We start from the raw sequence: 12,674 nt of genomic DNA on the forward strand, positions 1-12,674 counted from the left end.
CTCCCTACCTCGCTCTCTCCCTCTCCCTACCTCGCTCTCTCCCTCTCTCCCTACCTCGCTCTCTCCCTCTCCCCCTACCTCGCTCTCTCCCTCTCCCCTACCTCGCTCTCTCCCTACCTCGCTCTCCCTCTCTCCCTACCTTGCTCTCGCTCTCTCCCTACCTCTCTCCCTACCTCTCTCTCTCTCCACCTTTCCGTCCATCAGATCATAGAGGAGAATGGAGTACGACGTGTTCTGGTCTTACCTCAGCAGCCAGAGTTCCACCCTGGGGGCCACTCCCCCCTGCACCACCCCCCTCCTCCACCCCACGCCCACCTGCCCGCCTTCATCCCCCACCCCGCCATGTTGCCCCCCCCCCACCCCACCTCTACACAGGCATGGCGGGGGACATGAGCTCCCAGTATATACCACAGTACCACCCGGCACACATTTACTCAGAGCAGGGTGAGTATATACACTACATAGTATTCACTACATAGTATACACTACACACCACATAGTATACACTACATAGTATTCACTATACACTACATAGTATGCACTATATAGTATACACTACACACTACATAGTATACACTACATAGTATGCACTACACACTATATAGTATACACTATGATATGCACTACATAGTATAAGCTACACACTACATAGTATACACTACATTCTATACGCTACACACTAAATACACTAAATAGTATACACTACATAGTATACACTACATAGTATGCACTACATATTATACACTACATACAGAGCATTCAGAAAGTATTCAGACCCCTTGACTTTTCCCACATTTTGTTACTTTACAGTCTTATTCTAAAATGGATTAAAATGTTGTTTTTCCTCATCAATCTACACACAGTACCCCATAATGGCAAAAACAGATTTATAGACATTTTAGCAAATGTACTAAATGAAATGTGACATTTACATTAATATTCAGACTATTTACTCAGTGTTGAAGAACCTTTGGCAGCGATAACAGCCTCAAGTCTTCTTGGGTATGACGCAACAAGCTTGACACACCTGTATTTGGGTAGTTTCTCCCATTCTTCTCTGCAGATCTTCTCAAGCTCTGTCAGGGTGGATGGGGAGCGTCGCTGCACAGCTATTTTCAGTTCTTTCCAGAGATGTTAGATCGGGTTCAAGTCCGGGCTCTGGCTGGGCCAATCAAGGACATTCAGAGACTTGTCCCGAAGCCACTCCTGCATTGTCTTGGCTGTGTGCTTTGGGTCGTTGTCTTGTTGGAAGGTGAACTTTCGCCCCAGTCTGAGGTCCTGAGCTCTCTGGAACAGGTTTTCATCAAGAATCTCTCTGTACTTTGCTCCGTTCATCTTTGTCTCGATCCTGACTGGTCTCCCAGTCCCTGCCACTGAAAAAAAACATCCCCACAGCATGATGCTGCCACCACCATGCTTCACCATTGGGATGCTTCTAGGTGTCCTCCAGACATGACGCTTGGCATTCAGGCCAAAGACTTCAATCTTGGTAACATCAGACCAGAGAATCTTGTTTAAGTCCTTTAGGTCCCTGTTGGCAAACTCCAAGTGGGCTGTCATATGTGCCTTTTACTGAGAAGTGGCTTCCGTCTGGCCACTCTACCATAAAGACCTGATTGGTGTAGTGCTGCAGAGATGGTTATCCTTCTGGAAGGTTCTCCCATCTCCATAGACGAACTCTAGAGCTCTGTCAGTGACCATTGGATTCTTGGTCACCTCCCTGACCAAGGCCCTTCTCGCCTGATTGCTCAGTTTGTCCGGGTGGCCAGCTCTAGGAGGAGTCTTGGTGGTTCCAAACGTGTTCCGTTTGAGAACATAGTGGCCTCCAACATTCTTATTCTCAGTAATGTGTTATATTGGATTTGCCCCAAACATGACACTTTGTATTCAGGACACATTTTTTTGTTATGGAATATTTGTATTCTGTTCAGGCTTCCTTCTTTTCACTCTGTCATTTAGGTTAGTATTGTGGAGTAACTACAATGTTGTTGGTCCATCCTTAGTTAGTATTGTGGAGTAACTACAATGTTGTTGGTCTATCCTTAGTTAGTATTGTGGAGTAACTACAATGTTGTTGGTCTATCCTCAGTTTTCTCCTATCACAGCCATTAAACTCTGTCATTTAGGTTAGTATTGTGGAGTAACTACAATGTTGTTGGTCCATCCTCAGTTTTCTCCTATCACAGCCATTAAACTCTGTAACTGTTTTAAAGTCACCATTGGCCTCATGGTGAAATCCCTGAGTGGTTTCCTTCCTCTCTGGCAACTGAGTTAGGAGTTAGGAAGGACGCCTGTATCTTTGTAGCGACTGGGTGTATTGATACACCATCCAAAGTGTAATTAATAACTTAACCGGGTTCAAAGGGATATTCAATATCTGCTTTATTTTTACCCATCTACCAATAGGTGCCCTTCTTTGAGTCATTGGAAAACCTCTCTGGTCTTTGTGGTTAAATCTGTGTTTGAAATTCACTGCTTGACTGGGGCACCTTACAGATAATTGTCTGTGGGGGTGTACAGAGATGAGGTAGTCATGACAAAAATCATATTAAGCATTATTATTGCACACAGAGTCCATACACCTTATTATGTGATTTGTTAAGCACATTTTTTAGTAAACTTAGTTAGGCTTGACATAACAGAAGGGTTTGTGTACTTATTGACTCAAGACAAATCTCAATTTAATCCATTTTAAATTCCGGCTGTAACCCTGTAATGTGGAATAAGTCAAGGGGTATGAATACTGTCTGAAGGCTCTGTGTGTGTGTCTGTACTACATACCTGTTCTGCATGTCTAAGTGTCTCTGTGTGTCTGGTCTCCTCCCAGTCTCGGCAGATTCTCATTCCCCACACGGACGCCCGCCGCCGTTCGTCCACCGCGACGAAAGGGCCAGCAAGACCTACGAGCGTCTGCAGAAGAAGCTCAAGGAGCGGCAAGGGGGAGAGAGAGGAGGAGGAGGTGGTCAGATGAAGGACAGCCCCCCTCCCTCGCCACAGAAGAGTCGAGGCAGCCCCCCCTCCATGGACAGTATCTACAATGGGGTGGTTGGAGGAGGGAAGGGGCTGGAGGCTGAACTGGGACAGGGACAGACCAGCACCACCGCCAAGCAGATGGAGAAAGAACCTGGAGGTAAGGAGGGCCAGTGGCCCGAGGGGTGGCTATTTAAGCTGAAGGAGAGGACCAGGGGCTGGGACAAAGGCTGGGACAGGAACAGGGGCTGGGTCAGGGGTTGGAACAGGGGCTGGGTCAGGGGTTGGAACAGGGGCTGGGTCAGGGGTTGGAACAGGGGCCCGGTCAGGGGTTGGAACAGGGGCTGGGTCAGGGGTTGGAACAGGGGCTGGGACAAGAAAAGGGGCTGGGACAGGAACAGGGGCTGGGTCAGGAACAGGGGCTGGGACAGGAACAGGGGCTGGGACAGGAACAGGGGCTCGGTCGGGGGCTGGGTCAGGGGTTGGGACAGGAGCAGGGGCTGGGTCAGGGGTTGGAACAGGGGCTGGGTCAGGGGTTGGAACAGGGGCTGGGTCAGGGGTTGGAACAGGGGCTGGGACAGGAACAGGGGTTGGGACAAGGGGCTGGGTCAGGGGTTGGGACAGGACCAGGGGTTTGAACGGGCTGGGTCAGGGGCTGGGACAGGGACAGGGGTTGGGACAGGGGTTGGGACAAGGGGCTGGGTCAGAGGCTGGGTCAGAGGCTGGGTCAGAGGCTGGGTCAGGGGCTGGGTCAGGGGCTGGGTCAGGGGCTGGGTCAGGGGTTGGGACAGGAACAGGGGCTGGGTCAGGGGCTGGGTCAGGGGTTGGAACAGGAACAGGGGTTGGGACAGGGGTTGGAACGGGCTGGGTCAGGGGCTGGGACAAGGGTTGGGACAGGGGCTGGGACAGGGGCTGGGACAGGGGTTGGGTCAGGGGCTGGGACAGGGGTTGGGTCAGGGGCTGGGACAGGGACAGGGGGTGGGTCAGGGGCTGGGACAGGGGATGAGTCAGGGGTTGGGACAAGGGGCTGGGCGAAGGGGCAGTGGTGGAAAAAGTACCCAATTGTAACACTTTGCTTGACACCCAGCGTCGTAACACATTATGACATGGTCATAACCTGTCATAACCTGTCATAGTATGGTCATAACACTGTCGTGACACACACAGTGCATTCGGGAAAATATTCAGACCCCTTGACTTTTTCCACATTTGTTACGTTACAGCCTTAATCTAAAATGTATTAACATTTTTTCATCATCAACCTACACACAATACCCCGTAATGACAAAGAGAATAGGATTTTAGACATTTTTGCAAATTTATTACAAATATGAAACAAATACCTTATTTACATAATTATTCAAACCCTTTACTATGAGACACAACATTGAGCTCAGGTGCATCCTGTTTCCATTGACCATCCTTGAGATGTTTCTAGTACTTGATTGGAGTCCCCCTGTGGTAAATTCAATTGATTGGACATGATTTGGAAAGGCACACACCTGTCTATATAAGGTCTCACAGTTGACAGTGAATGTCAGAGCAAAGACAGGATTGTGTCGAGGCACAGATCTGTGGAAGGGTACCAAAAAATGTCTGCAGCATTGAAGTTCTCCAAGAACACAGTGGCCTCCATCACTCTTAAATGGAAGAAGTTTGGAACCACCAAGACTCTTCCTAGAGCTGTCCGCCCGGCCAAATAGAGCAATCGGGGGAGAAGGGCCTTGGTCAGGGAGGTGACGAAAAACCCGATGGTCGCTCTGACAAAGCGCCAGAGTTCCACTGTGGAGATGGGAGAACCTTCCAGAAGGACAACCATTTCTGCAGCACTCCACCAATCAGGCCTTTTGTGGTAGTGTAATGCACTGTATATTTGGACCTGTTGTGACATGTACTGTGTTATTTTATGACTGGCTATGACGCCTGCATAAGTTTTAAAAAATCCACAAAACCACACAAGGATATACATTCCATTACACCAGGTATTCCCAAACTGGGGTTACGAGCCTTCAGGGGTACGCAAAATAAAAATGTCATTCGCAATTTTTTTTTTTTTTTTTTTTCTTCTCTCGCCTGAGTAGCCTCGTTTCACTGCCAAAAAATGAAATTAAACCATCTTGTGTTCAGCGAAATAACAACACAATGTCATATACAGGTCAAATAATTAACATCCAATCACATTAACCGTTACTCTCTGGTGGAAATGAGAGTCCCCGGGCATTTTGTCGTATTACTATACATTTATTAGTAGCGTAATTAATCATTATACATTATTGAAGTAGATTGAATAGAATAACTTTGATGTGTCGTTTACTTTTATATCAGAACCGAACGCAATGTGTCAGTGAGTAACCAGATCACCAACACCAGTAACCAGATCACCAACACCAGTAACCAGGTCACCAACACCAGTAACCAGGTCACCAACACCAGTAACCAGGTCACCAACACCAGTAACCAGGTCACCAACACCAGTAACCAGGTCACCAACACCAGTAACCCGATCACCAACACCAGTAACCCGATCACCAACACCAGGTCACCAACACCAGTAACCAGGTCACCAACACCAGTAACCAGGTCACCAACACCAGTAACCCGGTCACCAACACCAGTAACCCGATCACCAACACCAGTAACCCGATCACCAACACCAGTAACCCGATCACCAACACCAGTAACCCGATCACCAACACCAGTAACCCGGTCACCAACACCAGTAACCAGGTCACCAACACCAGTAACCAGGTCACCAACACCAGTAACCAGGTCACCAACACCAGTAACCAGGTCACCAACACCAGTAACCAGGTCACCAACACCAGTAACCAGGTCACCAACACCAGTAACCCGGTCACCAACACCAGTAACCCGGTCACCAACACCAGTAACCCGGTCACCAACACCAGTAACCCGGTCACCAACACCAGTAACCAGGTCACCAACACCAGTAACCAGGTCACCAACACCAGTAACCAGGTCACCAACACCAGTAACCAGGTCACCAACACCAGTAACCAGGTCACCAACACCAGTAACCAGGTCACCAACACCAGTAACCCGGTCACCAACACTCAGCTGTTGGGATCCCCCAGGGCTTTACCCAATTAAAACCAGTTTTTCAACCACACCACATTTCTTGTTAACAAACTATAGTTTTGGCAAGTCTGTTAGGACATCGACTTTGTGCATGACACAAGTCATTTTTCCAACAATTTTCTACAGACAGATTATTTCACTTATAATTCACTGTATCACAATTCCAGTGGGTCAGAAGTTTACATAGACTAAGTTGACTGTGCCTTCAAAACAGCTCGCTAAATTCCACAAAATGATGTCATAGCTTTAGATGCTTCTGATAGGCTAATTGACATCATTTGAATCAATTGGAGGTGTACCTGTGGATGTATTTCAAGGCCTACCTTCAAACTCTGCCTCATTGCTTGACATCATGGGAAAATCAAAAGAAATCAGCCAAGACCTCAGAAACGCCTGAAGGTACCACGTTAATCTGTATAAACAATAGTACGCAAGTATAAACACCATGGGACTATGCAGCCGTCATACCGCTCAGGAAGGAGACACGTTCTGTCTCCTAGAGATGAACATACTTTGGTGCGAAAAGGGCAAATCAATCCCAGAACAACAGCAAAGGACCTTGTGAAGATGCTGGAGGAAACAGGTACAAAAGTGTCTATATCCACAGTAAAATGAGTCCTATATCAACATAACCTGAAAGGCCTCTCAGCAAGGAAGAAGCCACTAATCGGTTTGCAACTGCACATGGGGACAAAGATCATACTTTTTGGAGAAATGTCCTCTGGTCTGATGAAACAAAAATAGAACTGTTTGGCCATGATGACCATCGTTATGTTTGGAGGAAAAAGGGAGAGGCTTGCAAGAAGAACACCATCCCAACCTTGAAGCACGGGGGTGGCAGCATCATGTTGTGGGGGTGCTTTTCTGCAGAAGGGACTGGTGCACTTCACAAAATAGATGGCAACATGAGGGGAAATTATGTGCATATTGAAGCAACATCTCAAGACATCAGTCAGGAAGTTAAAACTTGGTCGTAAATGGGTATTCCAAATGGACAATGACCCCAAGCATACTTCCAAAGTTGTGGCAAAAAGGCTTAAGGTCAACAATGTCAAGGTGTTGGAGTGGCCATCACAAAGCCCTGACCTCAATCCTATAGAACATTACACCAGCTCTGTCAGGAGGAACGGGCCAAAATTCATCCAACTTATTGTGGGAAGCTTCTGGAAGGCAATGCTTTAAAGGCAATGCTACCAAATACTAATTTAGTGTATGTAAACTTCTGACCCACTGGGAATGTGATGAAAGAAATAAAAGCTGAAATAAATAATTCTCTCTACTTTTATTCTGACATTTCACACTGTAGAGATAGTGGTGATCCTAACTGAGCTAAGACAGGGAATTTTTACTCTGATTAAATGTCAGGAATTGTGAAAAACTGAGTTTAAATGTATTTGGCTAAGGTGTATGTAAACTTCTGACTTCAGCTGTAGGTGTTCCTTTTGTCCAGGTTGGAAAGGGCACTGTTGAATAGAGCCATAGAGATTGCATTATCTGTGGATCTGTCGGGGTGGTATGCAAATTAGAGTGGGTCTAGGGTTTCTGGGATAATGGTGTTGATGTGAGCCATGACCAGCCTTTCAAAGCACTTAATGGCTACTGATGTGAGTGCTACGGATCAGTAGTCATTTATGCAGGTTACCTTAGTGTTCTTGGGCAAAGGGACTGGTGGTCTGCTTGAAACGTGTTGGTATTACAGACTCAGACAGGGGCAGGTTGAAAATGTCAGTGAAGACACTTGCCAGTTTGTCGGCGCATGCTCGCAGTACACGTCCTGGTAATCTGTCTGCCCCTACGGCCTTGAGAATGTTGACCTGTTTAAAGGTCTTACTCACAATGGCTACGGAGAGTGTGATCACTCAGTCGTCTGGAACAGCTGATGCTCTCATGCATGTTTCAGTGTTACTTGCCCTTTGTAGTCTGTAAAAGTTTGAAGCCACATCCGACGAGCATCGGACCCGGCGTAGTACGATTCAATCATAGTCCTGTATTGACGCTTTGCCTGTTTGATGGTTGGTCGGAGGGCAAAGCGAGATTTCTTACAAGCTTCCGGATTAGCCTCTGTGCTTCTACACCTGCTTGCTGTTTGGGGGGTTGTAGGCTGGGTTTCTGTACAGCGCTTTGAGATATCAGCTGATGTACGAAGGGCTATGTAAATAAATTTGATTTGATTTGAGAGTGGCAGCTCTACCCTTTAACTCAGTGCGGATGTTGCCTGTAATCCATTGCTTTCTGGTTGGGGTATGTACGTACGGTCACTGTGGGGACGACATCATCGACGTACTTATTGTTGAAGCCAGTGACTGATGTGGTGTCCTTCTCAATGCCATCGGAAGAATCCCGGAACCTATTCCAGTCTGTGCTCGCATAACAGTCCTGTAGCTTAGTGTCATTTTCATTATTTTAGTAGACTCTCTTATCCAGAGTGACTTAGTGCTTTCATCTTAAGATGGCTAGGTGAGACAACCACATCACAGTCGTCGTGAAGTACATGTTCTCCCCTCAATAACAAAGTTATCATCTTAGTCAGAGCTAGTGGGTAGTGACTCTGCTGTCCTTGCATCAAGGGGGAAGCTGGTCTCACCGTTGGGGTTCCAGAGACAGAAGTGTTTTTGACTGTACATGAATGGACCTGCCTGTTGCCCTGGGATTAACATATGTATGATGAATCTGTTTTGTTTTTTTGTTTTTTTGTGTGTAAAAAATTGCATAACTTAATATCGTAATTTCTTCTGTGTGTCTCCTTCTAGACATGGATAAAGAGGCTCAGCTCCTACAGGCCCTGTTGAACACTGTCAGTAAACCAGTGGTGAGTGTCTCTCTCTGTGTCTTGTCTTTCATATCATGGACTTTACAAGCATTTCGCTACACTCGCATTTACATCTGCTAACCATGTGTATGTGACAAATAAAATTTGATTTGATTTATTTCAAATCAAGAGTTTATGACATGCACAAGGGCTGCAGATGTAATTGCAGGGTAGGGTGAAATTCTTCTGCTCGGAGCTCCAACAATGTAGGTCACAGAGAAGTGAATGAAACAATATTACAATAATAGTAATACTACTAAGTGAAATAATATAATACTGGGGGTGGAAGGACAGGGGGTAGCTGACTGGGGGGTGGAAGGACAGGGGGTAGCTGACTGGGGGTGGAAGGACAGGGGGTAGCTGACTGGGGGTGGAAGGACAGGGGGTAGCTGACTGGGGGTGGAAGGACAGGGGGTAGTTGACTGGGGGATGGAAGGACAGTGGGTAGCTGACTGGGGGTGGAAGGACAGGGGGAGCTGATTGGGGGTTAGCTGATTGGGGGTGGCAGGACAGGGGGTAGCTGATTGGGGGTGTTGGATGGGGGTTAGCTGATTGGGGGTTAGCTGATTGGGGGAGGTAGCTGACTGGAGGATATTGGATGGGGGTAGCTGACTGGGGGTGTTGGATGGGGTTGGCTGACTGGGGGTGGTACGATAGGGGGTAGCTGACTGGGGGGTTAGATAGGGGGTGGTTGGATAGAGGGGATTGCTGACTGGGGGTGGTAGGATAGAGGGGGTGCAGGGGTAACTGACTGCTACAGAACGGACAAGTTATTAGCTACAGAACGGAGGAGGTATTAGCTACAGGACGGAGGAGGTATTAGCTACAGGACGGAGGAGGTATTAGCTACAGGACGGAGGAGGTATTAGCTACAGGACAGAGGAGGTATTAGCTACAGGACGGAGGAGGTATTAGCTACAGGACGGAGGAGGTATTAGCTACAGGACGGAGGAGATATTAGCTACAGGACGGAGGAGGTATGGAGGAGGTGTTGGCTACAGGACAGAGGAGGTGTTGGCTACAGGACAGAGGAGGTAATGCTATTGATGTCTGATCTGATGAGAACTTAACTGGTCTTTTTGTTGGATTACGAGTGGAGATTTTTACCCTAATCATGTTGGAGTCATTAGAGTAGGCCTAATGTCTTTCTGTTCTGAATCTGATTTATTTTAAGGTGCTGGAGCAGATCAAAGCTCTAATGAAGAACCACTTTTCCTTCCTTCGTACCATGCAGGATTAGGCTGGTGCAGTCAAAGGCTTGCATCCCAAATGGCACCCTATTCCCTATATAAGGTACTACTTTTGACCAGGTAGGGTGCCATTTGGGACGCATGCCCAAGCCTTGTTTAAAAACCCGGCCAGCTCCAGCTGTTGGATGAGAACTGGAAATAGAATGCATTTAACCTTATATGAGATGATTCTCGTCATCATGCATGTCTCTGTCATCAATGTCTGATGTCAGGCCCATGTAAAGTACCAAAACAAGTCTATTTGACAGAGAGATGGGGAGGTTTGGAGATGGAGAGAGATGGGGGAGGTTTGGAGATGGAGAGAGGGGGAGGTTTGGAGAGAGAGGGGGAGGTTTGGAGATTGAGAGAGAGAGATGGGGGAGGTTTGGAGATGGAGAGAGAGAGATGGGGAGGTTTAGAGATGGAGAGAGAGAGATGGGGAGGTTTAGAGATGGAGAGAGAGATGGGGAGGTTTGGAGATGGAGAGAGAGATGGGGAGGTTTGGAGATGGAGAGAGAGATGGGGAGGTTTAGAGATGAGAGAGAGATGGGGAGGTTTGGAGATGGAGAGAGAGAGATGGGGAGGTTTAGAGATGGAGAGAGAGAGATGGGGGAGGTTTGGAGATGGGTTAGGGTTAGAGATGGAGAGAGAGATGGGGAGGTTTAGAGATGAGAGAGAGATGGGGAGGTTTGGAGATGGAGAGAGAGAGATGGGGAGGTTTAGAGATGGAGAGAGAGAGATGGGGAGGTTTGGAGATGGAGAGAGAGAGATGGGGGAGGTTTGGAGATGGAGAGAGAGAGATGGGGGAGGTTTGGAGATGGAGAGAGAGATGGGGGAGGTTTGGAGATGGAGAGAGAGAGATGGGGGAGGTTTGGAGATGGAGAGAGAGATGGGGAGGTTTAGAGATGGGTTAGGGTTAGAGATGGAGAGAGAGATGGGGAGGTTTAGAGATGGGTTAGAGATGGAGAGAGAGAGATGGGGAGGTTTAGAGATGGAGAGAGAGAGATGGGGAGGTTTAGAGATGGGTTAGGGTTAGAGATGGAGAGAGAGGATGGGGAGGTTTGGAGATGGAGAGAGAGAGGGGGGTTTGGAGATGGAGAGAGATATGGGGAGGTTTGGAGATGGAGAGAGAGAGATGGGGGAGGTTTGGAGATGGAGAGAGAGATGGGGAGGTTTGGAGATGGAGAGAGAGATGGGGAGGTTTAGAGATGGAGAGAGAGAGATGGGGAGGTTTAGAGATGGGTTAGAGATGGAGAGAGAGAGATGGGGAGGTTTAGAGATGGAGAGAGAGAGATGGGGAGGTTTAGAGATGGGTTAGGGTTAGAGATGGAGAGAGAGGATGGGGAGGTTTGGAGATGGAGAGAGAGAGATGGGGGGTTTGGAGATGGAGAGAGAGATGGGGGAGGTTTGGAGATGGAGAGAGAGAGATGGGGGAGGTTTGGAGATGGAGAGAGAGATGGGGAGGTTTAGAGATGGAGAGAGAGAGATGGGGAGGTTTAGAGATGGGTTAGAGATGGAGAGAGAGAGATGGGGGAGGTTTGGAGATGGAGAGAGAGAGATGGGGGGTTTGGAGATGGAGAGAGAGATGGGGAGGTTTGGAGATGGAGAGAGAGAGATGGGGGAGGTTTAGAGATGGAGAGAGAGAGATGGGGAGGTTTAGAGATGGAGAGAGAGAGATGGGGAGGGTTAGAGATGGAGAGAGAGAGATGGGGAGGTTTAGAGATGGAGAGAGAGAGATGGGGAGGGTTAGAGATGGAGAGAGAGATGGGTTAGGGTTAGAGATGGAGAGAGAGGATGAAGCGGGGTAGTATTCTCCTCCTGTGAGACATACTGGCCCCCAGCTCAGTGGGTAGACACTACACAGACAGAGGTGAGGAGGAGGACAGACAGACAGACAGGGGTTGATTGCGTTCTTCCATGTAGTGAAGTGTTCCTGACTTCCTGTCAGTTGGTCCATGTAATTTTTTTACCTCACAAAACAGAGAATAGATCCCCAAGAGATGCGTAGTCAGGCAAACAGCTGAAGGTTAACGCTGCCCTCCCTACAGGAGTATATCTCCACTATCTCTACTATTCCTACTATCTTTCTCTATCTCTACTAGCCCTACTATCTCTACCTGCCCTACTATCTCTACCTGCCCTACTATCTCTACCTGCCCTACTATCTCTACCTGCCCTACTATATATCTATCTCTACTAGCCCTACTATTTCTACTAGCCCTACTATCTATCTATCTATCTCTACTAGCCCTACTATCTATTTATCTCTACTAGCCCTACTATCTCTACTAGCCCTACTATATATCCATCTCTACTAGCCCTACTATCTCTACTAGCCCTACTATATATCCATCTCTACTAGCCCTACTATCTATCTCTCTACTAGCCCTACTATCTCTACTAGCCCTACTATCTATCTATCTCTACTAGCCCTACTATCTCTACCTGCCCTACTATCTCTACCTGCCCTACTATCTCTACCTGCCCTACTATCTCTACTAGCCCTACTATATATCTATCTCTACTAGCCCTACTATCTCTACTAGCCCTACTATATATCTATCTCT

General features: G+C 47.6%; 1 protein-coding gene across 1 annotated transcript in view; it reads left to right on the forward strand.

Moving 5' to 3' along the window:
• Positions 1–12,674, forward strand: part of fndc3a (fibronectin type III domain containing 3A) — a 139,429-nt gene that overhangs the window by 68,331 nt on the left and 58,424 nt on the right. The window contains 4 exon segments of the mRNA XM_042296525.1: positions 205–346; positions 349–444; positions 2,837–3,130; positions 8,820–8,878. Of these exon segments, the coding sequence (XP_042152459.1) occupies positions 205–346; positions 349–444; positions 2,837–3,130; positions 8,820–8,878 (591 nt within the window).

The sequence above is a fragment of the Oncorhynchus tshawytscha genome, linkage group LG13 (assembly GCF_018296145.1).
Source record: "Oncorhynchus tshawytscha isolate Ot180627B linkage group LG13, Otsh_v2.0, whole genome shotgun sequence".
Lineage (NCBI taxonomy): Eukaryota > Metazoa > Chordata > Actinopteri > Salmoniformes > Salmonidae > Oncorhynchus > Oncorhynchus tshawytscha.